We start from the raw sequence: 25,765 nt of genomic DNA, 5'->3' as shown, positions 1-25,765 counted from the left end.
ACTCTATGTGTAATGAATCTATATAATATATGGGTTTCACTTTCTGAAATGAGTGACAAAAATATTCACCTTTTTCACGATATTCTAAGTTTTTTAGATCTACCTGTATGCCTTCTTGTACAATAAAGCAACTAGCTTTAGTGATGCTCGGTTCGTGAACAAATTGTTCTTTTGAAGCGGTTCTTTAAAGTAAACAGTGGATGAGCCAATTCACCAAATCGGACTGAATTGAATCAGTTCGCGACTCGAGTCAGCATTGATCCACAAGTTACTCAATTAAAAAAATGGCAGACAGTAACTCTGACAATTAGCCAATAAGTTCATATCACAAAAGCATCACATATATTTATGATAATTTAGTAGTAAAATCCACAATGATAGGTCAAGGTCAAAACAGCTGTAAAATGCAAAATGGCTATAAATTTAAGATCCTGTATTATTTATGGACCATCTCAGCAACAAGCTTCATGATGTTCGGTTCCTGAATGAACCGATTCTTTTTAGTGCTGAAATAGGCCTAAAGTCGTTTTCTAAGTTTCAATCTACTAAACTTTGGACGTTCCTGACAGTAACGTCAACACAGAAAAAGCCAATATCCCAGAGTCCATATTACATATTACTTCCCATCACCTAGTTTGCTGATAAGTCATGTTGAAATGGCATTTTGGTGTTGTTTGTTATAGCCTGCACTGACACCTGCTGACACCTTCACTATTGGCAATAGCAGGGAAACTCATTATAACCCCTCAAACTTTATTAACATCAAAGCAGGAAAACTCATCATTCGATGTGACTTTTGACAACAGAGCAAACTGTGAACAAAGACAGAGAGACTCAATGACAGCAGACACAAAGCACCTTCGAGACATTGCATAAACACTTACATTAGACTTCAAGACTTGAGAGAACATAATGAAGCAGACAGCACACTGCATAAACTACACCAGACACATATTCTGTAAACTTCCACCCTTTAAAATAAATCAAATAAAATAGTAAATTAAACATACCCCAACTTTATCAATTGCATTTCTAAATATACAATACATAAAAAGTATTGTACATGATATACACTATATAAAACAGCAAAATCATACTACTTTTTTCTTGGTGAGATTGTTTCTCTGGGGTTTTCAGAACGCATTTAATCTTAATGTTTACTGGGCTAATTATTATTGCACTTAATCGTCAATTATTTATACCTGATGAAATAAATCAATGAAAATAATAAATCATCATGACATCATTCACTTCTAGATTACTTGGCTAGGCTGATTGCCAGGTCATTGCTAGGGTGTTTAGGATAGTTGCTAAGGTATTTTGCTGGTTGTTAGGGTGTTGCTAAATATTTATTTAAATATTTATGGACTAGAACTTTTTTTTCTTGAGTTGTATGAAACTTTTCATCTAATTCCCTGTCTTTTTTAAAGTGTGTAATTTATGCAGAACCATATGGAACTACAAAAATAATGATGATTCAGTATTTGAGCACTAAGAATGGTTGCTAGGGTGTTGCTATGCTGTTCTGGCTGGTTGCGTGGGTATTTCTAGGCAGTGTTACTAAAACTAACCTTCTTTCTAAGAAACTATTTTCACTTGACAAAAAGAAAATAGTCATTATTTTATTTTAATGATAATTTTTGACAAATATTCTCGGGTTAGAACTTTTTCCATTGAGCTATATAAACTTTTTATCTATATATTAATACTTGATTCTCATACTTCCCTGATTTTTTAGGTGAAGTGTGTAATTTCTTCTGCACCAAATGGAATTGCAAAAATAATGATCTTTTTTAAATCACCTTTACTGAACAGATGTTTCCCATAAACAGCATTTCCCACATGAATGGTAACCAGTTCAAGCCCAGAGAGGCCACAGTGTGGGTCACGGTCGATGCTTTTAAACGGGTTTGGTGAAATGCGATCGCCGTACATCTGTGTGATAAGGCTCATATGAAGCACTGTGGCCCCTGTGGTCTGAACTGTGATAACCTGCTCTCTCTGTTGGCTAGTTACTCTTGGCCATGCTTTTGGTCTTCAGCTCAGCCAGTTTGCTGGTGACAAAGTTCCACTTGAAGGCCGGTGTGTCTTCACTCTCTTCTCCGAGCGTGGCGTATTTGGAGAAGCTGTTTCCTGAGCCGCCGTCGCCCGCCTCGGCCTCCTGCCCGACCTGGTTTTCTCCATCTTCTGCTCTCGCCCCGCTCTCGCTGTACACCTCCTCACTGCCCTCGCCTCCTGCCTCCGTGACTTCCGCTTGCCTCATCGCAGCCGCTTGGTGCCACTTAGTCGCAAAGTTATCCCAGAATCCAGTGCTGCGCTTGTTGGGTCGAGGAGGCTCTTCGGGCTTCACTGCCAGTGGACTGGAAAGACGATAAAGGCAACTTGGAATTAAATTGATTTTGATCTACTAAATGTTTTTGCAAGAAACATGTTCAATACTGTTAAAAAATTTGGGGTAAGTAATATATATGTATATACACACACACACACACACACACACACACTGTAGATACTGTATATATTATTTATCCGGCAAGAATGCATTAAATTGATCAAAAGTGACAGTATACTACATTTATACTACAAAAGTCTTCGATTTCAAATAAATGCTGTTCTTCAGATTGTTTTATTCATCAAAGAATTTGTTTTTGCAAGAAATATATTCAGTAATGTTCAAAAATGTGGGGTTAGTAATATATTTTTAAGTTTTATTCAGCAAGGATGCATTAAATTTATCAAAGTGAGGGTAAAGACATTTATAATGTTACACAAAATTTATATTTCAAATAAAGGTTGTTCTTTTAAACTTTTTATTCATCAAAGAATCCTGAAAAATAAAATATATCACAGATTCCACAAAAAAAATTCAGCTGCACAACTGTGTTCAACATTGATAATAACCAGAAATGTTTCTTGAGCAGTAAATCAGCATATTAGAATGATTTCTGAAGATCATGTGACACTGAAGACTGGAGTAATGATGCTGAAAATACAGCTGCAGATCACAGAAATCAAATTACAGTTTATAATTTATTCAAAGCAAAAACAGATATTTGACTTTGTAATGATATTTAATTATATTTTAACATCACACAAATGACATAAAATACAACAAGTAACACAATCACCCTTCCTCACACTCAAATCCCAGTATTTAAAATTCTAACGGCAGCTGGCACAGATGACATTTGATACATATTTTTTCCTTGCTTGAGGTTGCCTAAAAAAGGCTTATATACACTTACAAATGTAAATATATTAAGGTAATGACTGATCATTTTCCGCTCCTAACAGTGTGAAATGGTACTTATATATTTCCTGTCTGCTGCAAGGAGTTGTAATATAGAACAATCAGTGATAAAACATTTAGTCAACATGCTTTCCCAATAGAAAAATGAACTAAATGCATCACAACACTCACTGATCTGCTGCCGGCTGATTGTCTGCCTCCAGAAGTTGGTGTTCATCATCCTTGGTGAATAGAGACGAAACACTTTTCCAACCTTTAGCTCCGGCTCCCTGCATCTGAGCAATGAACACAAGACCAACAAACATCAGTATGTCTAAATGTTAAACTGACATGAAATTTCAAGCAGTTTCAGCAGTGGCCTGTATGACATTTTATAATTGATCCAAAAAACTGTATAAGTTTTTTGTTAAACATTTGTGGATATATTTACTAGCCCTACAGTTTGCAGTGTTTTTTTTTCTTTTCTTTCCAAAGCTAACATTTAATAAAATAATTATTAATAATATTTATTTTCCAGGTTTACTCTCTTGGCCAGCTGTGTCATTGCACTGGGTCCTTCATCAGACTGGATAGGCGTAATATCTTCAGCAGCATCAGTGACCTTCACAGACAAACATTCAAAGAGAAAGTTATAATGATAAGTGAGCTACAGAAGGAGAAATTGTATTACAATATTTGTACACTGAAAAATTTGAAAGTAAAAAAATAAGTTGTATCTCCACTAAATCTAAAAAACATTGATTTGTAAAAAAAAAAAAAAAAAAAAAAAATTTTAAGCTTACATATGATGTGATGAAACTGAGCATTTTGTCTCCCTCATGTGGTTTGTAGTGAAACTACATCAAGGTAATTTAAACGTGAGTGTGAATGGAGTGAAACAGTTTTCAGACAAATAAGTTTATACAAATACTATTATCAGAGCAGCACCATAGGCCTATTTAATTTCTGATGGGAATGAAAATGAGGCTGTGAGGGACTGAAGTACAGTGTATTCAATGAATTGTAGGCCTACTGTTGTTTAATAACATGCAGACTATTCAGCTGCAATGGCATTTAAAAAAAATCGCTTTGTAGAGTTCATGTCTAGTTAAAGTTAGGCTATATTCAGAAAGACGTTTCATACTAGGGGTGTTTACCCGTCACTGTTTTCAACTAAAAACGGAAAACGTATGCATTTTAGACTTTCATTTATACAACAACTGCGTTTTGGGCAAACTTCTGAGAACGGGTTTCAAAGTTCAAGTTTTCTTTTTTTGGGGAGGGGGGTAGTTGGACACACGCATGCAGTGTTTATCTAGAATATGCTGCAGTAATCTGTTGGCATTGCTGTGTTGTAGCAGGCTGTGGAAACTATGCAAGTTCACTGGTAAGCGAGAGGTCACACAGACAGCCCAGAACTGTGGGGAATCCCCCAACAAGACCAACACACCCTAGTGTATGCTATCCGTCTCAAATCAATCGCTGGAATGCCATCCTATTCCTATCACTCCTGTAGATCCAGTTACAGGCCTTTGAAAAGTGGGTCAAGATTTCCCTTGATCAGATACATGAAAGAATATTTAAAAAAAAATGTAATGCATCCTGACACTCAGAATTGCATTCATTAGGTTTTTAAAAACACATGCTCAAGGAAAAGTGTCCCTCAGTCCTTAGTCACCCCAGCCAAAAATGTGAACTTTAAAGTTTCAGATGAGAATTCTACTGTTAAACCTTAAGTTTTTCAACTGATATGGCACTCAATGCACTTTGATTCAAACATTTTGTGATATTATTTCTAAGGGTACACTCTTAACAATAAAGGTCCCAAAAGGGTGTTTTTGCAGTGATGCCATCTGAAGAACCATTTTTGAGAACATTTAAAAAATGTAAAGGAACTTTTCTGCATTTGAAAGATTCCATGGATGGTATTGGGTGGTGATGGCGAAGTGGATAAGACACATGCCTTTGGTGTGAGAGACCCGGGTTCGAATCCACTGTGATACACCAATGTGTCCCTGAGCAAGACACTTAACCCCTTGTTGCTCCAGAGGCGTGCGACCTCTGACATATATAGCAATTGTAAGTCGCTTTGGATAAAAGCGTCAGCTAAATGAATAAATGTAAATGTATTCTTCATAGAACCATACCAATAAAGAACCTTCATTTTTAAGAGTGTAAAGTTAGGAGAAACTCTTAAATACTGATAGCATGCATGCATTATCATTATAGCCCAGATCCTAGACTGATATAATGGTCAGGCAGAATAAATTGTATTGCATATGAATTAAAATTGTATTATGTAATACTGCCATTTTATCCACCACCAGAAACCCTGCCTTTCTAGATATCGGGATCGTCATTTGTCAATGAAAAACTCATATTAGTCTGTGGAAGTATTTGCCATCGTATAGTAGTTGAAATTTAGTATTTAGTTGTTCTTTCCTCATTTAAATGATTGGAGTACTTAAAAGATTGCTCTCTCGTTGCAAACAGTTATTTAAAGAATTGCCGAATAAACACACTCAAATATAGGCCTAAATGTAATATTTATGCATGTATTATGCAAATTTCCATCTGTTTTAAATACACAATTAACAGGTTTATATATTTATCAACACTAAATCCAGTTAGTTTCAATCTCATACATTAAGTAACTCATTTTAACTAACTGTATATTGCACAACTATTTTAACAACACTCATACTTTTAAACTTTTTTTCACTTTTAAAATTTAAATTTTACTTTTCTACTCAACAGATTTATTCGTTTTTTTTTTAAATATGACTATTTAATTAAAACCAAATAGATGCAAATAGTTAATGCTGTGATTTTTTTTTTGTGATATCTTACCTGTTTATTTAAAACAAATATGCATCACAATTAATTTATTAGTTCGTTAAATCTCTGTAATGCATATGGATGGAAATGTTGTTAGCAAAAATATCAAATAGATAATTCTTATAGGCCTCAATATTTTTTCAAATGCATGTTCACCCATATCTGCCCATGTTGACTGTTTAGTGTTGTTCTCGGGTTCAGTGGATTTACCTCTTCCACCGTGTCTTCCTCCATGTCCGGGTTGAGGGTCTGCATGACCTTACTCTTATAGACTTTCCACAGGGGATTCATGACGGACACCTTCTAAAGATCCTCAGATGTGTGCAAAATTCATAAAACAGTCCAAGGTATCTCTACGCCACCATCAACAAACTCCCAGCCTTAGTTTAGATCTCAGTCTTTAACAATACTCCTGTTCCATCAGTAAGAGACAGTCAGTTTTCAGTGCAAAATGAAAACCAGCTTCTCCTCATTGTCTTGCCGACACTTTATATGAAAAGAAAAACTTGGGCTGCTGGTCAAGTCCTTGAATTCAGTGTGAAGTAGATGAAAGAGGCAGTTTCAGCGGTAAAACACACACACTGTGACACGGCTCAAAAGCCCAGCATCGGTTACCTGGAAACAGGTGTTGGTTTCCTACTGAATATTTCAAGCAGCTCCGCTAATAGTTGAGCTTCATTGTTGGGTGCTTTAAGAAGAGCAGGCCGTGTAACATTAACCCCGCAGAATCAACATATACAGATGCAATGTTTCAATGGCCAGCAAGGTCAGATCTTCATAGTGATGTATTATGATATTATTATTTAAAGTATGCCATAATTGTTTTCTGAAAACACCAAAATAGGTGTGGCTAATGGCTTTTTTTTTTTTTTTTTTTGTAATGGCATTTTAAATGATCAATTTCTTTCATTAATTGAAATGAAACTGAAATATAAACATTAGATGAAAAACTCGAAAACTGCCAACGAACTGTTATAAATATTTTAAGTTGAAGTTCTTAATTATAATATATTTAAAAGTCCTGAATAGAAATATTAAAATATTTGTAGCTGATAAAAATTACAAAAGCATGCACATAAAATTAAAATTAAAACAGAAAATATAAAAAAATGTAATTAACAAATCCCATGATAGTATATAAATAATACTAAAATAACTGATTGTCAATGGTAATACTTTTTGAATTTTTTATTACTGTAATAAAATTGTTTTATTTGAATCATCATAAATTAAAGGCAGAATACCAAATGATAGCATCATATATAAATATCAAACAATTTAAATAAAATAACAAATATCTTTGTTTTTCACTTTACAGTAAAGAAAATTTGAGGTGAATTATGACTATTTTAATGCAAAAAAATCCTAATGGTCCTAAAATATATATATATTTCCTTTATGCAATATATCTGTATCTATATAGACTGTGTTAATGTTTCTATGGTGAAATTTGACCTGGCCATGTTTTAGTGCGATTCATTGGTTTTTATTTGGAAATTATAAAAAACACAAAAAACAAGAACATAACTGAGAAAGTCTGAAATGATTACAGCAATAGCAGCAGCGATGGCAACGAGCAGTGTTTAAAGTTGACTCTGCACCTCTGTGTGCTTTCACTAATGTGCTTTCATAGAGGCCTGTGCATGTAAGTCACAGAATCCAGCTAATCGAATGATATTGTTTGTTGTGTAATTTCACCAGACACATTAGTTTCCTGTTAACCTGATCTGAAGTTGCCAGTGCAATATATGGAGACAGACATTATTAAAAATGCATGAGGTGTCACTTACCTTTGGAACATCTGTGGTGGTTGCTTTATACTGGAGGATGATTTAGAGCTTACTAGTATTTATAGATGTATAGCCTTTACATTTATTGACATATAACATCAAGATAAGCCTGCAGCTCAAGTCTCAAACCATTTCACTGCCATTATGTGACTTCATCATTTTCTTTAAATGCAAGCCAGATTCTGAAACCAGTAGGTTGCAACTTTTAAGCTGCGTGAGTTAGAAACCCTGTATTTTAGAAAGACGGACCTGGAAGATCTCTCAGCGCTCTTGGTGTGCTGCATTGAGTTTCACTGGTTTCCATTATTCAGAGGACTCTGGCACAGCTATTCATGCCTGGGAACCAAATCCTCCTCCTGTCGCAACCAGATCAGCCAATCAGAACAACAGCCCCGAAATGACTACAGGTGAACATACAATAATCAAATGATCGGCATGCAAACTTTCATTTGCTTGTTGTTACAAACCAGTTTGACTAATTTAAATGAATAGTTCACCCAAAAATGAACATTTGCTGAAAAGTTGCCCTCGCCCTCAGGCCAACCAAAATGTAGATCAGTTTGTTTCTTCAGCAGATCACCAATAAATCCTCTGCAGTGAATGGGTGCCGTCAGAATGAGAGTCCAAAGAACTGATCAAATCTTCAGAAGTAATCAACATAACTCCAGTCCATCAATTAAAATCTCGTGGAATGAAAAGCTGCATGTTTGTACAAACAAATCCATAATTACAAGGTTTTTTAACTTCTGAAGAGTCCCTAATCCATATTATTGTTTCCTCCAGTGAAAAAGTGGAGAGAAATATATACAGATGAAGCCGTTTACAAGCCAAAACAGCTCTAACCAAATATGTGTGTGGTTTTTGATGTGAAAGACAACAGGAGATGAACTTTTTCACTGGAAGAAGCCTTATTATGGATTATGGACTTGTATTTTAGCCTGAAACAACGTTAACTGATGGACTGGAGTGGTGTGGATTATTCTCATTCTGACGGCACCCATTCACTGCAGAGGATCCATTGCTGAGCAGGTGATGCAATGCAACATTTCTGCAAATCTGATGAAGAAACAAACTCAACTACATCTTGGATGGCCTGAGGGTAAACACATTTTCAGCAAATTCTCCTTTTTTGGTGAACTATTCCTTTAAATTAATCATTCACCCAAACATGACAATAATGTCATTAAAATAGTTTATGGGTTATGTGTGGGTTGTTTTGTACAGTCGTGAACAATCCTTTAACATACAATGAAGTCATTTAGTAAATTTTCCAACTGGGGTGTGTGGAAACTAATGTCATTGCCCTACAGTTTGCAGGTGGGGCCCTAGAAACCCATGAGACGGCATGAGTTTACAAAAACATCTCACTGACAGAATTGAGCATGATTTAAGCAGAAACAACATGTTTAAAGCTCTGCATACATCAAAAGAATTACATCTGACAGACCTGACATCATATTATGCCCGTTTATGTCATCCGCTAAAACTTTCCAATCTGTTGAGTTCACCAAGGAGCTAAAGAGAGCGCCACGACTGAAGAAGGCCTATAATAGGGGTTTTGTGACAAAACCTAAAACCTTATCAAAGAATGTTTTAAGTCAAAATTTCAACTATTTGACTTCATATCAAAGCTACTGGCACAAATCCTGTCAAGCGTGGTAATGACAGCATCATGTTAACACACCTATGTGAACTTATAGTAGCACCCACAATGACTCAACTGTTTATTTGGTTTCATTTGATTTATTTTACCTTTATTTAAACAAGTAACTTCAGAACACGACTCTAATGTACAATGACGCCCTGGCTGAGAATGCTGTGGGAAAAGCCTCTTTAACTTGATAAATTAATATTTGTGAATAAAACAATGCGTTAGTGGAAAAAAGCAATACATGCAAATTATAAACCTTCAATATTTAATTACAATTTCTGTTCTGTACTTTTTTTGTGTGTGTGTGGTATAATGAGCAGCTGCCTGGCTAATCTTCATTATTTCAAGTTATTTATATTTTATTACCTTTCTGGGTAAAATAACAGTGCTACTCGATTTTTATCTGACATAAAAAGACATTTGAATCAATAACGAGAGTCGGATCACAGAAATCATACTGCGATAGCATTCCTTGTTATTTACTTTGCTGTGCTAAATACATGATTATGGTTAGTTGCATTATTACATTTTTTTATAATTTTTTTTTACTTGCTGTCTGTGACCCATCAGATGTAAAAAGTAGTAAAAATATACAGAAAAAGATTCAAAATATTAATAAATCCTATAATAGTATATAAATAACACTAAATTAACTCTGATTCTCAATGGTAATCCTTTTTAGACTTTTTAATTACTTTAATGAAATAGTTTTATTTTAATGAACATAAATTAAACTGATATCATGATATGTAAATATTAAACAATTTAAATAAAATATCATAAATGTCTTTTTTCACTTTACAGTAAATATAATTAATATGAAGGTCACATTACTGTCCTGAAAACCTTTTACCCTGCCTTTAATATTAGTTTTTTTTTGTTTGTTTTACTAATATTAAAAGACCCTTTATCTATAGATTGTATTGTTTTATTCTCTTCCTAAACATACACTTGCTAGACCAGTATATAAAGATTATTACATCTATAACCTCACAAAAAAAGTCAAATAAAAAAAAAATGATTTGTCAGTTTTTACACAAATTTATCTTGCAATAATTTACACCAACATTTTGCCCCTAATAATGGTCTTGTTTGTTTACTTCAAATATCAGTGAAGAGCTTCACATGTGACTTGTGTACAGAATATTTAAGTGTGCATAATTTCTAATCAAGCTTTAAGTCAATTGTCAGATCATACAAAATGTGTGAAAATACTAACCGTTTTTTTTTATCTATGCGGAAAAAAAAGAGCCAGTCAATAAAATGAACACTACACCGGCTGTAACAGTGAGGTTGAGCTATAGGCAATATCTAAATGAGTAAAGCATCACACTAATTGTTGGTTTTGTCAGTGTCAGATGTGTATAAATTTATCAATAAAAGAAACAAGAAATTAATTACAGGGCTTATAGTCTCAGGCTGGATTTGGATTAAAGCCTGGGCAGGTTTATAGGGTGAGGCATTGTTTATTGGAAAGACACCCATAACAGACAATTCAGTCACCTCAGGCACACGGGAAAACTGCTGATTATTCTAGTTACAGCTTTCGTTGAACGCTTTTTGTTAGAGGTACTTTTATGTCTGTCATTTAATAGAACCAGCAGATTTGAGATATTTGTGTGCAACGATGAAGAAGATAATACTGTTATTTAAACTACTGCTATTTCTTACTCAGCTTGTGAAAATGGAGCGCTTGACTTCAGCAAACACACAGTTTTCTCTCAACCTCTTCAAGAAGATCAGTGAAGGAAACGCATGAGGAAATGTGTTCTACTCTCCGATCAGCATCTCCTCGGCTCTGGCCATGGTGTCTCTCGGAGCAAAAGGAAACACAGCGGCGCAGATGTTTAAGGTGATCTCACATTTATACATTTTTTATGGTCAGTTGTTTTTCCTTTAATCTATACAAGACTGAAGTGAAAGCTGCATTCTGCATTCATTCGATGGAATTAAAGGAATTCTCAGTTTAGTCATATCTGAATGCTGCCTTTTTGTGGCAGCATTCAGATATGACTAAATGCTCAATCTGTGTCTTTTCAGTTGAATACATAACAGTAGTGGAGTAAATCAAGATGTTGTTTGATGCACTATTTTAAACTAAACCTGGTGCCCCGTATGTGTTGAGTCTCGCCAACCGCCTCTACGGAGAGCAATCATACCAGTTTGTTGAGGTAAGACTCAAAGCAAGTAATTCAATATCCTGGAAATGTTCTCAAAACTAATTTAATTTGTATCCCAATCGGTTTGCTCTGTTACAGAAATTCCTTAATGATGCAAAAAAATACTATGAAGCCGGACTGGAGGAGGTGGATTTTCAAATGAAATCAGAAGCTGCTCGTGTCAACATAAACAAATGGGTGGAGAAAAACACTCAAGGTGTAGACCAGCAATTACAATTTTATTCTTAGCTATTTCATGTTTTTGGCAGCACTAGGTACAGCAGAAATGGCAATATTTGGCTACATGGGCTCTTGAGTTGAGCTATATAGTTATTTTAAAGACTTAAATTTTAAGATTTTATTTGGACAAAAGCGTCTGCTAAATGACAAAAGTAAAAAAGTAAAGAGTGTAAAGACCATCGACTCTACCGTGCGACTCCACCGGGCAGGGACACCGGCAAGGGATAGTAGTAGCTTTTTATTTAATTTTTTCATTGATATGTTTATTATTGAAATGTTGTTGTTATATGCATGTGTTAATTTTATTTAATTTCTTTATTTTCTTAAATATGTGGGTAGATAGTATTTATAGAGTTGTAACTTTTTAGTTTTAGTTACTTTTTCTTATTTGTAAGTCGCTTTGGACAAAAGCGTCTGCTAAATGACAAAAGTAAAAAAAGTAAGTAAAGTAAGTAAAGAAGATTCAAAGATCAAACCAACCAGTCCAGTTCAAATCAATGCTCAAAGTGACCAATGTACATTTGTATTTTAGGGAAGATCAAGGACTTGCTTCCACAGGGATCCATCGATGCAATGACGAAACTGGTCTTGGTGAACGCCATTTACTTCAAGGGGAACTGGGAGAAGAAATTTCCAAAGGACGCCACCAGAGATGGACAGTTTAAACTGAACAAGGTGAGATTTCACCTTCTTATTTTCTTTTTGAAATACAGTAATTTAAGTTGCTCGTGCAGTAACAGTCATGAAATATGAGGAGTTGTGACGTGTTTCCATTGATGTTCTCCAGAATCGAACAAAACCAGTGAAGATGATGCAACAGAAGGCACAGTTTCCTCTGACCTTCATCCCAGAGTTGGACAGTCAGGTTCTGGAGTTGCCGTATGTCGGGAAGAATCTCAGTATGTTGATCATTCTTCCTAATGAGATTGAAGATGAAACCACTGGCCTTCAGAAGGTGAGACAGCAGAGATTATACTCCTGAAAATAAAGGTTCCAAAAGGGGGTTTTCGCTGCGAAGCCATAAAAGAACCATCTTGGGTTCCCCAAAGAACAGTTCAGTGAACAGTTTCATTCTTTCTTAGTGTGAAGAACGTTTTAATAATCTAAAGAACCTTGTGGAATGAAAAGGTTCCATGGATGTTTAAGGTTCTTCACTGAACCATTAATGCAAATATCCAGAGAGTATGTCGTTTGTTGTTTCATTGAATGTTAACAGCAAATACATGTGCAGAGTTCTTAGTATTCATGTGGTTTTAAACATATTCATACTATTTTTATGTCTTATCCAGCTTGAAAAGGCACTGACCTACGAGAAGCTCATGGAGTGGACCAAACCCAGCATGATGCGTCAACAAGAAGTTCAAGTATCTCTGCCCAGATTCAAGATGGAGGAAACCTATGACATGAAGAGTCTTCTGATCAGCATGGGAATGGAGGATGTGTTTGATGGGCAGAAGGTGAATCTTTCAGGCATGTCGCCCAACAATGACCTGGTGGTTTCGAAGGTGATTCATAAAGCCTTTGTTGAAGTAAACGAGGAAGGAACCGAAGCGGCTGGAGCCACCGGTGTCATCATCGGCATTCGTTCATTTGCACTGATGTTTATTGCAGACCATCCGTTCCTTTTCTTCATCCGTCATAATCCCTCCAACAGCATTCTGTTTTATGGACGCTTCTGTTCTCCTTGAAGATGGCAATGATGAAGTGATGATTCTAATTGTGTGTGTTCCTCTGATAAATAAAGTCTATTAAATAACTGAAAAACTAAATAATTAACATTGTCTGTTTGCATTTACTTTCACAGCACTAACTCTTGAGTTCTGACACAGCACAGGCAACAGAATTAAAAACAAAATAGGAGATAGATAGAGAGAGAGAGAGAGAGAGAGAGATAATACATTGGCTAAAACTGGTGTTTAAATGTGTGTGTGTGTGTGTGTGGGGGGGGGGGGGGTCATGAATAATAATTTCTCCAATGTGAAAGGCTTATTGTCATTATTGAATTTATTGTCAATAAGGGTGGTAGAGCCCTCTTCTGCTGAACAGATGCATACAGATGGTGCAGAACCTTGGGTTGCATGTCTATTGTGGTAGCTTTGAAAGAAAAATAAAAAGCTAAATAAAGCCTCCATGAAATAATGACTTTAATGGCCACTGCAGTAGCATCATAAGGTTTGATCTCAATTCACCGGCATAATTACATATAATTATTCGGCTGTATTTATATTACATAATTATATCACATGTATCCACAACATATGACCTGTTTTAGGCAACCAAACATCTGACAAGCACACATAGTAAAAACTACACAGATCACAATTACTACATGAAGTGTTAATAACTAACTACACATCATACATGAACCTACATTTCACTGCTGGTTATACCCTGTATAATTGTGTATGTGACAAATAAAAACTCTTGAACATCATTTAGAAAAGCAGCTTGGGGTGTGTGGCGATGAGGATTATTATTATTTAATTTAGTTTTTATTATGTTTTCTAGAAAGTTTCACAGCGACACCTACTTCCAACCTTCATCAGCTAATCCGTTATTGGTTCATACACGCATTATGACTCAATATGTTTAATGCAATTATGATTTATCTTTCTTGTATTATACACTCGGATTTGTTTTTTTAAATGAATGAATAATTTAAGTAGATAAATGCATCAATTGATATAAGAGTTTTATTTTTTTACAGGAAGGCTGGACTTGGATTAAAAAAGCAATTTGGGGTGTGTGGTGATAAGGATTATAATTTCATTTTGTTTTTAATAAATGTTCTAAAAAGTTTCACAGTGACACCTGCTTAAAACCTTTATCAGATAATCTGTTATTGGTTCATACACACATTATGATTAAGAACGACTCAATATGTTTAATACAATTATGATTTATATTTCTTGTATTCGGGTTTTATTTCTTCACCTACACACTCTGATTTGATTTTTGAAATGAAGAATGAATCATTTAAGTAGATTAATGCATCAGTTAATCTTAGAATTGTTTTATTTTTTTACAGGGAGGCTGGACATGGATTAAAAACTAGCTTTATTAGACTGACACCCTTAACAGTCCATTCATTCAACAGACACACTGGGAAACTTCTTCATTTCTTTTGATTATTCCAGGTAATGCTTTTACTGAACTCTGCTCATTAAAGATACTTTTCTGAAATTAATTTCTGTGTATATCTACACAGTAACATAATTTATACATTAAAACAGATCTAATAGAACTAAGAGCTTGTGTTAATGATGCAGAAGATCTGTCCACCTTCAAATCTGCTGTTATTTAAACTACTGCTATTTCTTGCACAGCTTGTGAAAATGGAGCGCTTGTCTGCAGCAAACACACGATTCTCTCTAAACCTGTTCAAGAAGATCAGTGAAGGAAACGCATCAAAAAATGTGTTCTACTCTCCGATCAGCATCTCCTCGGCTCTGGCCATGGTGTCGCTCGGAGCAAAAGGAAACACAGCGGCGCAGATATTTCAGGTGATCTCACGCTTGTGCATTTTTATGGTCAGCTGTTCATAATTTAATTTAGCAGTTCTTTATTGGCATCTGTGGTTCCATGGAGAACCATTTCCATGGAAAAATAAAAATGGTTCTTTTAAGAACTGAAAGGTTCTTTGGGGAACCAAAAAAATGCTTGTATTGCATCTCTGCAAAAAAAAAAAAAAATGGATGTTGAAGTTATCAATCGAGTGAAGTTATCTTTTTGTTTTACCACAATAATGCTGTGTAGGTCCTCAGCTTTACCAATCCCCCCACACACAGCGGGACTCTAGCTCTTAATGTTTCAGCTGACCAAATTCATTCCAGCTTCAACAAGCTCATGAGTGAACTGAACAAACCAGGAGCCCCGTATGCGTTGAGTCTTGCTAACCGCCTCTATGGAGACCAATCCTACCAGTTTGTTGAGGTAAGACTCAAACCAAATTATTTGTAACTCTAATTTCATTTGTATCTCAGTTGATTTGCTCTGATACAGAAATTTCTCAATGATGCAAAAAAATACTATGAAGCCGGACTGGAGAAGGTGGACTTCAAGAAGAATTCAGAGGCTGCACGTGTCAACATCAACAAATGGGTGGAGAAAAAAACACAAGGTGAAAACCAGCATGAACATAATTAGAATTTTACATGTAGTCTACACTGCTTATGTTTTTCAGCACCTTGACACCTTGGAGGTTCTCCAGAAATATTTTTTTAAAGCCATATTTGGCTTCGTGTGTTCTTAAATTGAGCTACATAGCTCTTTGGCAATTAAGGTTCTGATACTTTCAGTAGTTTTGTTCACAGTGTAATACCACGCAACACTGAATAAAACATTGACTTTATATTTTATAAGTTTACAATTCTATTAGAACGACGTCAGGAGCTTTGAGACAGATGCTTTAATAGTGTCGCTTTAAATCAATGCTCAGAGTGAAAAATGTCCATTTGAATTTCAGAGAAGATCAAGGACTTGCTTCCACAGGGATCCATCGGTGAGATGACGAAACTGGTCTTGGTGAACGCCATCTACTTCAAGGGGAACTGGGAGGAGAAATTCCCAAAGGAAGCCACCAGAGATGGACAGTTTAAGCTGAACAAGGTGAGATTTCATGCTCTTTTTTGAAATATTCTTAACAGTCATGAAATATGAGGACTTGCGACATCTTTCTATTAATCTCTTGATGCTTTGCAGACTCAAACTAAACCAGTGAAGATGATGCAACAGAAGTCAAAGTTTCCTCTGACCTTCATCCCGGAGATGAACAGTCAGGTTCTGGAGCTGCCGTATGTCGGGAAGAATCTCAGTATGTTGATCATCCTTCCTAATGAGATTCAAGACCAAACCACTGGCCTTCAGAAGGTGAGACAGCAGAGATTATATGGTGCATTTTTTCATTATTTGGAATTGCTGGTTGCATGCATAAACATAAATCGCTGAAGAGTTACTGTCTGCATGACTTGCATTTTTTATATATTTTTGAATAATAATAATAAACTTTATTTTATAAAGCGCAGTTTCTCAAAGCGCTGGACAACAATAAAAAACAAAACAAAATCAATAAGCAAATGCAAGTTTAAAAAAAATGTATTAAGTTCAACTTTAAAACCATCACAAGTCTGAACTCCCCTAAGTTCAAGAAGCAGAGAATTCCAAAGGACAGGGGCATAGAACGAGAAAGCCTTGTCACCCATAGATCTTAGTAGTGTTTGAGGAACAACCAACAAGTTTGACTGAAAGGAGCGCAATCTACGACTAGGAGTGTATGGATGCAACAATTCTGTAAGGTAATGAGGAATAATATGACTGCCAATCCTAGTCCTAGTTAAATATTTAATTTTGTAAATATTGCAGTTTATTATGTGTAGATTTAGAAGCTCCGGCTAAAAGAGCGTTACAATAGTCTAACCGTGAGACGACAAAGGAATTTACCAGCATTTCCACGACTGTGAAATTTAACATAGGGGTCGCAATCTTGCGATATTTCTGAGGTTGAAAAAAGAGGTTTTAACAGTGCTCTGGACAAAAGAATCAAAAGACAGATTAGCATCAAAAATAACTCCAAGGTCCCTCACTCAACTCTGGACTTCCAAAACAGAGCCACCCAGAGTCAAGGATAGATGGTCGGCTTTAGAAATTTGATGACGAGAACCTATAAGCATAACTTCAGTTTTATCACCGTTCAAGCACAATACATTATTATCCATCCATGTTTTAATCTCAGTAATGCAGTCAGACAAATAAGCAACGTCAAGGCGCTCATGAGGATTTTAATGGATATAAATCTGCGCAGCTCTTATATCAAGAAGAATAAGAACAGATGTTGCACCAGAGTCAGAAGCCATCAACAAATCATTGGTGACCTTGACCAAGGCAGTCTCCGTACTGTGAAATTTACGCTCAAGTAATTTTGCCAAAAACGTGAGATTTGAAATAGGCCGAAAGTTATTGAAATCGTCTAGTGCAACGTTTTCTTTTTTAGGTACAGGGGTTACAGCAGCAATCTTTAATGCTCCTAGAACAACCCCAGTCTGTAAGGAATCATTTATAATGAGAACAGCAGGACACAAAACATCAAAGCAAGATTTAAAAAAGCTAGTGGGAATAGGGTCAAGCAAGGAAGAGGTAGATTTCATGCTAGATACCTCCCATTTAAGAGTCTCAGTATCGAGTTGAGGAAAGTTAATAAGAGAAACACCAGTGAACTCAGGTGAACAGTGACATGTGGTAGTAGAAACAGGTGAAACAGAAATTTGTTTACGAACATGATCAACTTTTAAATTGAAAAATTGAAGAAATTAATGACATAACTGCTGAGAAACAGGCATGGTAGAAACAGCATCAACTTGAAGCAGGCAATTTATAGTTTGAAACAAATGTCTCGGGTTTCCTTGGTTGTTTTCAATAGTCTGAGAAAAATAAGAAGATCTTGCAGAATGCTCTGTAATCACCCAGAAGATCCTTCCAAGCTAGATAGTAAACATTCAAGCCAGTGAGACGCCATTTACGCTCCATTTTCCAACAGACAGCCTTCTTAGTGCGCAGATTGTCATTATACCATGGAGCAGAACGAGCAAAAGTTAGCAATAAGAGTATTATTCAGCTGTGAAACTTTCTCGTCCAACGATGTTAAATGCAAATCACCTAGAATGGAAATGACAGAATTCGAAAAAGCAGTTTGATCAATAGATTTCCACTTCCGGAATGTTACAGTTCGAGGGGTACGCACACTTGGTCGATGCAATTCCAAATCAAAGAAGACAGCTGAATGGTCCGACAGACCAATGTCAACAGATGATAACTGAGATACAAATGAGCCATTTGTAAGCACAAGGTCCAGTGCATGACCTTTGCAATGTGTCGGACTTGTTACCAATTGCAAAAAGTTAAAACAGTCCAGTAATGATAGAAATTCCTTTGCCATTGCAGAGTCACTTTGGTCCACATGAATATTAAAGTCCCCCACAATAAGGATTCTATGGAACTTCGGGGTCAGCATTGTCAAAAAGTCAGCTAAATCAGACATAAAAGCTGCATGAAACTTAATTTTGGGTGGTTTGTAGACAGTAGCAATGATTGTAGAAGTAGAGCCAGAGACACTTAAGACCAAGCACTCAAATGTTGAGAAATGATTACAGCACTGATGTTGAACTGCCAGTTGTAGACAGCGATAATACCACCACCTCTACCAGATGACCTCGGGAGGTTTAAAGTTCCAAAACCAGGAGTAGTGATCTGATTAAACAGTAAATCTCCTTTATACCACGTTTCAGTTAAAAACAGAAAGTCCAAGTTTTTATCAGAGACTATATCAGCTAAATGCAGCGCCTTATTATTCATAAGAGTTCATAAGAGTCTTTAGGTAAACGATAAGAAAACCGTTTTAAGCTCAAAAGTTGGCGTGCAGTGTACCTTAGGTCCATAGTCTTTAAGTCCATGTAAACTGCTGATCCAGATTGAATCCCTGAAGCACACCGTGAGCTCAATGTCACAAGATCCACATGCACAGCCGGTCCAGTTGATTCTCCTTTGCACGCCACGAGTTAATCCAAGTGGAGTGCAAAAATAAAAGCAACAATCCAAAGTATATGAAATGGCACAACCACATCGCAGCCGGAGAGTGGAGGAGAAAATAGATAAATAAAATAAACAATAAAATAATATAGGCAAACAGGGACGGTAAGAGGAGTGGCAGCCAAATGCGCCAGCGTTCCCTCAGCAGCACCGGAATTGAAATTAACAAGCCTCTCTTATTATCCAGCTTGAAAAGGCACTGACCTACGAGAAGCTCATGGAGTGGACCAAACCCAGCATGATGCGTCAAGAGGAAGTTCAAGTATCTCTGCCCAAATTTAAGATGGCAGAAACCTACGAGATGGTGAAGTCTCTGAGTAGCATGGGAATGGAGGATGTGTTTGATGGGCAGAAGGTGAATCTTTCAGGCATGTCACCCAACAACGACCTGGTGGTGTCGGGGGTGATTCATAAAGCCTTTGTTGAAGTAAATGAGGAAGGAACCGAAGCAGCTGCAGCCACCGGCATCATCATCTCAACAACCTCAATGCCATTACCCCCGAAAACCTTTATTGCAGACCATCCTTTCCTTTTCTTCATCCGTCATAATGCCTCCAATAGCATTCTGTTTTATGGACGCTTCTGTTCTCCTTGAAGATAGTAAAGATGCAGTGATAATATGAAGTGTTTGCATTTCTCTGATAAATAAAGGCTCTAGCAAATAATGGAGTGAAATTTTTTCTATGCATTTTTTTTACAGCACTGAGTTCTGATACAAAACATACTACAGAATGGAAAAAATAAAAGATGCAATAGTCATGTCAATGCATTTTGTGTGAAAAAAATGGCTGCTTGTTGTAAATACCAACCACTGCAAATAGCAAATGGATCAAAACCCCATTGCACTATAATAAAATTATGACTTAACAAAAACACATTAGGCTACAATAAATAAATATGAGATGAATAAAACTGTATTTAGCATGTTTTTAACATATTGCCTATACTGTACAGTATACAGCAATCACAACTTTTCCCAAATGTTATTTTATGTTTGTTTTTATAAGTGGATCTTTACTATTCCTAATCAGGCTTACTATTTTGCATTTTAGGCTCACTTTGAGCAAAATATAAGTGCTTTCTTAAGATGTTGAAAATGTAAATATTAAATCGCTCCATATATATATATAAAGTAAAGTCGTGACGTATTGTCAAGTATGGTTACCCATACTCGAAATTGGTGCTCTGCGTTTAACCCATCCAAGTGCACACACACAGCAGTGAGTAGTGAACAAATGCACACACACACACACCCGGAGCAGTGGGCAGCCATGCTGCGGCACCCGGGGAGCAGTTGGGGGTTCGGTGCCTTGCTCAAGGGCACCTCAGTCGTGGTATTGTTTCATACAACATTATTTTCAGCTTCATATTTGGTATATAGTACAGTCATCTGTAAATATTTTTACTTTCTCAGGGGCTTTTTCATATATTTTCTCAAAGTGACAACATACAGAGCCCATGAATAAAAAATACTGACTTTTACATGCACACAATAAACTTTTTTGTGCCTTCGAGAAACTATTCACATGGGCATGGGAACTTTTATATAACCTATTTCCTTTGTGCATCACTGCCATCTTACTATGAATATAACAAGAGCATGGGTGCACATGAATTAAGAGATCTATTTGCTCAAAATGTGGCTTTTCTTATGGTAATACCTATAATATCAAGGCCTAATGTCCAATTTAACACATCCTCTGTGTTGGCGAAGAAAAACCATGACACAAAATGAGCTTATGGCATAATAAAGCTGTGTGCATTGTCCTGTTTGCACAGTTCAATGGTCTATAAAAAGCAAGGCAAGTTTATTTATATAGCACATTTCATACACAATGGTAATTCAAAGTGCTTTGCATAAAAGGAATTAAAATAATCATAAAAAATCACAACAATAAAAACAAGGAATTTAAAGAAAAGGTAGAATTTATAGAAAATGATTACACATAAAATGCAGTGCAATCAGTTCAGACATAGTGCAGTGCTTATTCAGTAAATGCACAGCTAAGCAGATGAGTTTTGAGTCTGGTAAAAAGACTGGTACTGTAAAAATGTGTTCAAATTTTGGCTTTCGTTAGGGAAATATGTCATATTTCAAGACGGTCTCTTTAATGCATACTCTGTGGCGGGCAAGAACCCACACCACAAAATGGGCTGATGGCACAATAGGTGGCTCAGTGTGCATCGTCCTATATAAGTTTAATGGTTTTTCATGTGCACATAAAAGTCTGTATATATACAGTAGTTATTGAAATTGCTATCGAAACAGTCAGCTTTCTGAGAAGCATGCTTAGGACAACATAGCCTGAAAAATAAGTTTTTTTGATGCTATTTGAGCATAAGAAAATATTTATCAGACGGTGCTTGTCAGATTTCATTGATGATTTCAAATATGGAATTTAATCGTAATCTTAGTGAACAGTTTTATAGAAAATGACGTTTCCCCATTCAAAGAGACATGTACTTGCATGACTGCAATTAAATGTTATGAAATGTCTTTTGGCACAGAAAAGAAACAGTTGCAATAAAAGGATATGTTTTTTGCCAAAAGCTGATTTCTAGCAATGTGTCAATTTTTTTTATTAATCATTTGTTGGTAAAGGGTGAGATTAGTGTGATTTGTGTCAAAGAGGCAGGTGTGGCTCGCAAGCCATTGGTTCCTGAATGCTGTGCTAATCTGTTATTGGGTTGCACAGACATCAGGATTAAGAATGATAAATAGTGAATGATACAATTTAGATTTATTGTTCCTTCGTTTATTTGACTTTTATGATAGGAGTGAAATGAAGAATGAATCATTCAGTTTACGTTTGATGGCGTTCCAAGAGGATAAATATAACTATATAGAAACATTGATTTATATTTTACAGGAAGGTTGGACTTGCATAAATAGATTAGGGCAAGGCTTCATTTAGAAAGACACTCATAACGATTGATTCATTCGCCTCAGACACGCTGGGAAACTTCACCATTTCTGCTGATTATTCCAGGTAATGCTTTTGCTGAATTCTGTTTGTTAGAGGTACTTTTCTACATGCAGTTTAGATGGTATCCTGCACAATAAAATTATTTATTGATGTCATTTAAACTACTGCTATTTCTTGCACAGCTTGAAAAAATGGAGCGCTTGACTTCAGCAAACACACAATTTTCTCTCAACCTCTTCAAGAAGATCGGTGGAGGAAACGCATCAGGAAATGTGTTCTACTCTCCGATCAGCATCTCCTCGGCTCTGGCCATGGTGTCGCTCGGAGCAAAAGGAAACACAGCGGCGCAGATGTTTAAGGTGATCTCACACTTAAATATTTTTATGGCCAGTCGTTCATAATTGAAAATGCATTTTATACAACAATGCTGTGTAGGTTTTGGGCTTTAACAATCCTGCCGAACCCAATGCCGCAACACCAGCTCCTCATCAACAAGCCCAGAAGCCCCAGATGCCCTGCGGCGTCAAGGGTCAACATGAACCATCAATGACGCAACAAACCCAGAAGTTTGAGATACCTGCCGAACTCAAGGTTCAGAATAAGCATTTACATGAAACGCTAACCTAATGACTTTATGATTGCAATGTTTTTTCTATAGTGGTGCATATAGCCTTGGAGATTAAATGTGATATTGTTGATGCAAACAGAAATGTCCTACTCAAGCAGTACAAACTGAGGACCAAATCCATTCCAGTTTCAATAAACTCATGAGTGAACTGAACAAACCAGGAGTCCCGTATGTGTTGAGTCTCGCCAACCGCCTCTACGGAGACCAATCCTACCAGTTTGTGGAGGTAAGACTCGAAGCAAATAATTCAAGGTGCTGGAAATGATCTCTTATTCAATCGGTTTGCTCTGTTACAGAAATTCCTTAATGATGCAAAAAGATACTATGAAGCCGGACTGGAGAAGGTGGACTTCAAGAAGAAATCAGAGGCTGCACGTGTCGACATCAACAAATGGGTGGAGAAAAAAACACAAGGTGAAAACCAGCATGAACTTGATTTGAATTTAAAAGTTACTCTGCAAATAGGCCCGTGTTTGAGTTGAGCTACCTATCTAACAAAAATAAGTTTTATGTTAACATTTTGAAAACATTACTAAAGACCATATATTTTTTAACAAATGCTCTATTAATGTATGTTCATAACTTTGAGACAAGCTTGCCAGAACATGCTGAGAATATTCCCTGTTAGCTCTTTAGAGTTTAAAGTTCTGAAATACTTTCAGTGATTTTGTTAGTTGGATTACATTAAGCAACATTTTTGGCCATTAAATTTACATTTCTGTAAGAATTTAGTCATGAGCTTTGAGACAGATGCTTTAATAGTATTTTTGGTGATTCATTTGTGTTCTTCATATGTGAACCAGTTCAAACCAATGCCTAAACTGGAAAATGTCCATTTCGATTTCAGAGAAGATCAAGGACTTGCTTCCACAGGGATCCATCGATGCGATGACGAAACTGGTCTTGGTGAATGCCATCTACTTCAAGGGGAACTGGGAGAAGAAATTCCCAAAGGAAGCCACCAGAGATGGACAGTTTAAACTGAACAAGGTGAGATTTCTTGCTCTCTTTTGAAATATTTTGAACAGTCACGAAATATGAGGACATGTTTCTATTGATCTATTGATGCTTGGCAGACTCAAACTAAACCAGTGAAGATGATGAATAAAGAATCAAAGTTTCCTCTGACCTTCATCCCAGAGTTGGACAGTCAGGTTCTGGAGCTGCCGTATGTCGGGAAGAATCTCAGTATGTTGATCATTCTTCCTAACAAGATTCAAGACGAAGCCACTGGTCTTCAGAAGGTGAGACAGCACAGGTTCTGCTATATGGTGTTTTTATTATGTAGAATTGCGTAACCTTATAAATCCTACATCAAGGCATCTAAATGACAAAAAAGCTTTGCTTAAAAAACTGCTGCACACAAACTACCACATACCTTCTGTCGTCAGACTAATATATTTTTAACAAAATATAATAAAAATTATAAAAGGCCTTGTAATTAAAAAAGCCTGAAGAGCCATAAAAGCCTGAAGTGTCAAATATGATATTCAATAATAATAAGAAAAAGTCTAAAATATTATTTCTGAATTTGTATGGTTAGTGCTGGATAAATCTAAGTAATAGAAGAGTTGTAGTCAAGTTACTATTTTCATGACTTTTGTATAATTCTATTCTATATTGTCTTCTTGAAACGGTTTATCTGATCCCAAAAATGATCACTTCAATGATGCTGTACAAACAGACCACACTTCATATTAACAGTCACATGACTCTCTTATTATCCAGCTTGAAAAGGCACTGACCTACGAGAAGCTCATGGAGTGGACCAAACCCAGCATGATGCATCAACAAGAAGTTCAAGTATCTCTGCCCAGATTTAAGATGGAGCAAACCTATGACATGAAGAGTCTTCTGATCAGCATGGGAATGGAGGATGTGTTTGATGGGCAGAAGGTGAATCTTTCCGGCATGTCGCCCAACAACGATCTGGTGGTGACGAAGGTGATTCATAAAGCCTTTGTTGAAGTAAACGAGGAAGGAACCGAAGCGGCTGGAGCCACCGGCATTGTCATCTCAGCAATGTCAATGCCTTTACCCCCCAAAACCTTTATTGCAGACCATCCTTTCCTTTTCTTCATCCGTCATAATGCCTCCAATAGCATTCTGTTTTATGGACGCTTTTGCTCTCCTTGAAGATTGTAAAGATGCAGTGATCATTCTAGTTGAATGTGTTCCTCTGATAAATAAAGGCTCTATTAAACAACTGACTGAACTTGAGTGTATAAATAGTATATATAAAGTATATAAATCATTGAGTACTTTAACAGCACAGAGTTCTTATACAAATCAGGCTACAGAATGGGAAAATATCTGTGTTTTTTTTGTGGAAATAATCTGTTCAACATTTTTATGCTATTAATAGTTTACTTTACATAAGGAAAATGATCTAAAACTCCCCAATCATTTAGGTTATATAACGAATTTATTGATATTGATGCATGTCTCTTGTGGTAGAGTTGAAGAAAAAATAAAGTCTTTAGCAAAAAAAAAAAAAAAAATCTTAATTCTTAATTCTTAAATGGCCACTGTAGTAGCATCTCAAATCTTTGGCATATTTATATACAGTAATGGGCTATATTTATTTCTGATTATATCACATGAAAAAGGACTTTTTTTATATAAAACCAAAAATATGACATGCCCAAACAGTCAAAACTACACAGATTGTTTAGAAAAGCAGTTGTACTTGAGGTTTATTATTTTATTATTTAGAACTTTT

The 25,765-nt window shown here is 36.1% G+C and overlaps 3 protein-coding genes and 1 pseudogene across 5 annotated transcripts; 3 read left to right on the top strand and 1 right to left on the bottom strand.

The window, feature by feature from the left end:
• Positions 1-2,008: 2,008 nt before the first annotated feature.
• Positions 2,009-6,358, bottom strand: LOC306878588 (uncharacterized protein C1orf232-like; the record flags this gene model as incomplete). The annotated part of the gene is made up of 4 exons (XM_079431010.1): positions 2,009-2,360; positions 3,422-3,525; positions 3,774-3,851; positions 6,278-6,358. The coding sequence occupies 4 exons, from the start codon at positions 6,356-6,358 to the stop codon at positions 2,009-2,011; spliced, it is 615 nt and encodes a 204-aa protein (XP_079287136.1).
• A 4,834-nt stretch (positions 6,359-11,192) lies between these two features.
• Positions 11,193-13,595, top strand: LOC306878216 (leukocyte elastase inhibitor-like; annotated as a pseudogene). Its single transcript has 6 exons — positions 11,193-11,395; positions 11,604-11,679; positions 11,767-11,884; positions 12,440-12,582; positions 12,695-12,862; positions 13,197-13,595. The product of its transcript is annotated as a leukocyte elastase inhibitor-like (transcript).
• A 1,647-nt stretch (positions 13,596-15,242) lies between these two features.
• On the top strand, positions 15,243-20,083 carry LOC306878211 (leukocyte elastase inhibitor-like; the record flags this gene model as incomplete). Its single annotated transcript, XM_079430409.1, has 6 exons — positions 15,243-15,410; positions 15,664-15,840; positions 15,910-16,027; positions 16,373-16,515; positions 16,609-16,776; positions 19,676-20,083. 6 exons carry the CDS (start codon positions 15,243-15,245, stop codon positions 20,081-20,083), a joined length of 1,182 nt encoding a protein of 393 aa, XP_079286535.1.
• Positions 20,084-22,606: 2,523 nt separating this feature from the next.
• Positions 22,607-25,179, top strand: LOC306878207 (leukocyte elastase inhibitor-like; the record flags this gene model as incomplete). Of its 2 annotated transcripts, XM_079430404.1 has the most annotated exons (7): positions 22,607-22,774; positions 22,851-23,006; positions 23,123-23,269; positions 23,340-23,457; positions 23,891-24,033; positions 24,120-24,287; positions 24,772-25,179. In XM_079430404.1, 7 exons carry the CDS (start codon positions 22,607-22,609, stop codon positions 25,177-25,179), a joined length of 1,308 nt encoding a protein of 435 aa, XP_079286530.1. The 2 variants fall into 2 exon arrangements, with proteins under 2 accessions (XP_079286530.1, XP_079286531.1); XM_079430405.1 differs by lacking the exon at positions 22,851-23,006.
• Positions 25,180-25,765: the final 586 nt, after the last annotated feature.

Source organism: Barbus barbus (assembly GCF_936440315.1).
Source record: "Barbus barbus genome assembly, chromosome: 12".
NCBI lineage: Eukaryota > Metazoa > Chordata > Actinopteri > Cypriniformes > Cyprinidae > Barbus > Barbus barbus.
This window is presented reverse-complemented; position numbering and strand designations above follow the sequence as displayed.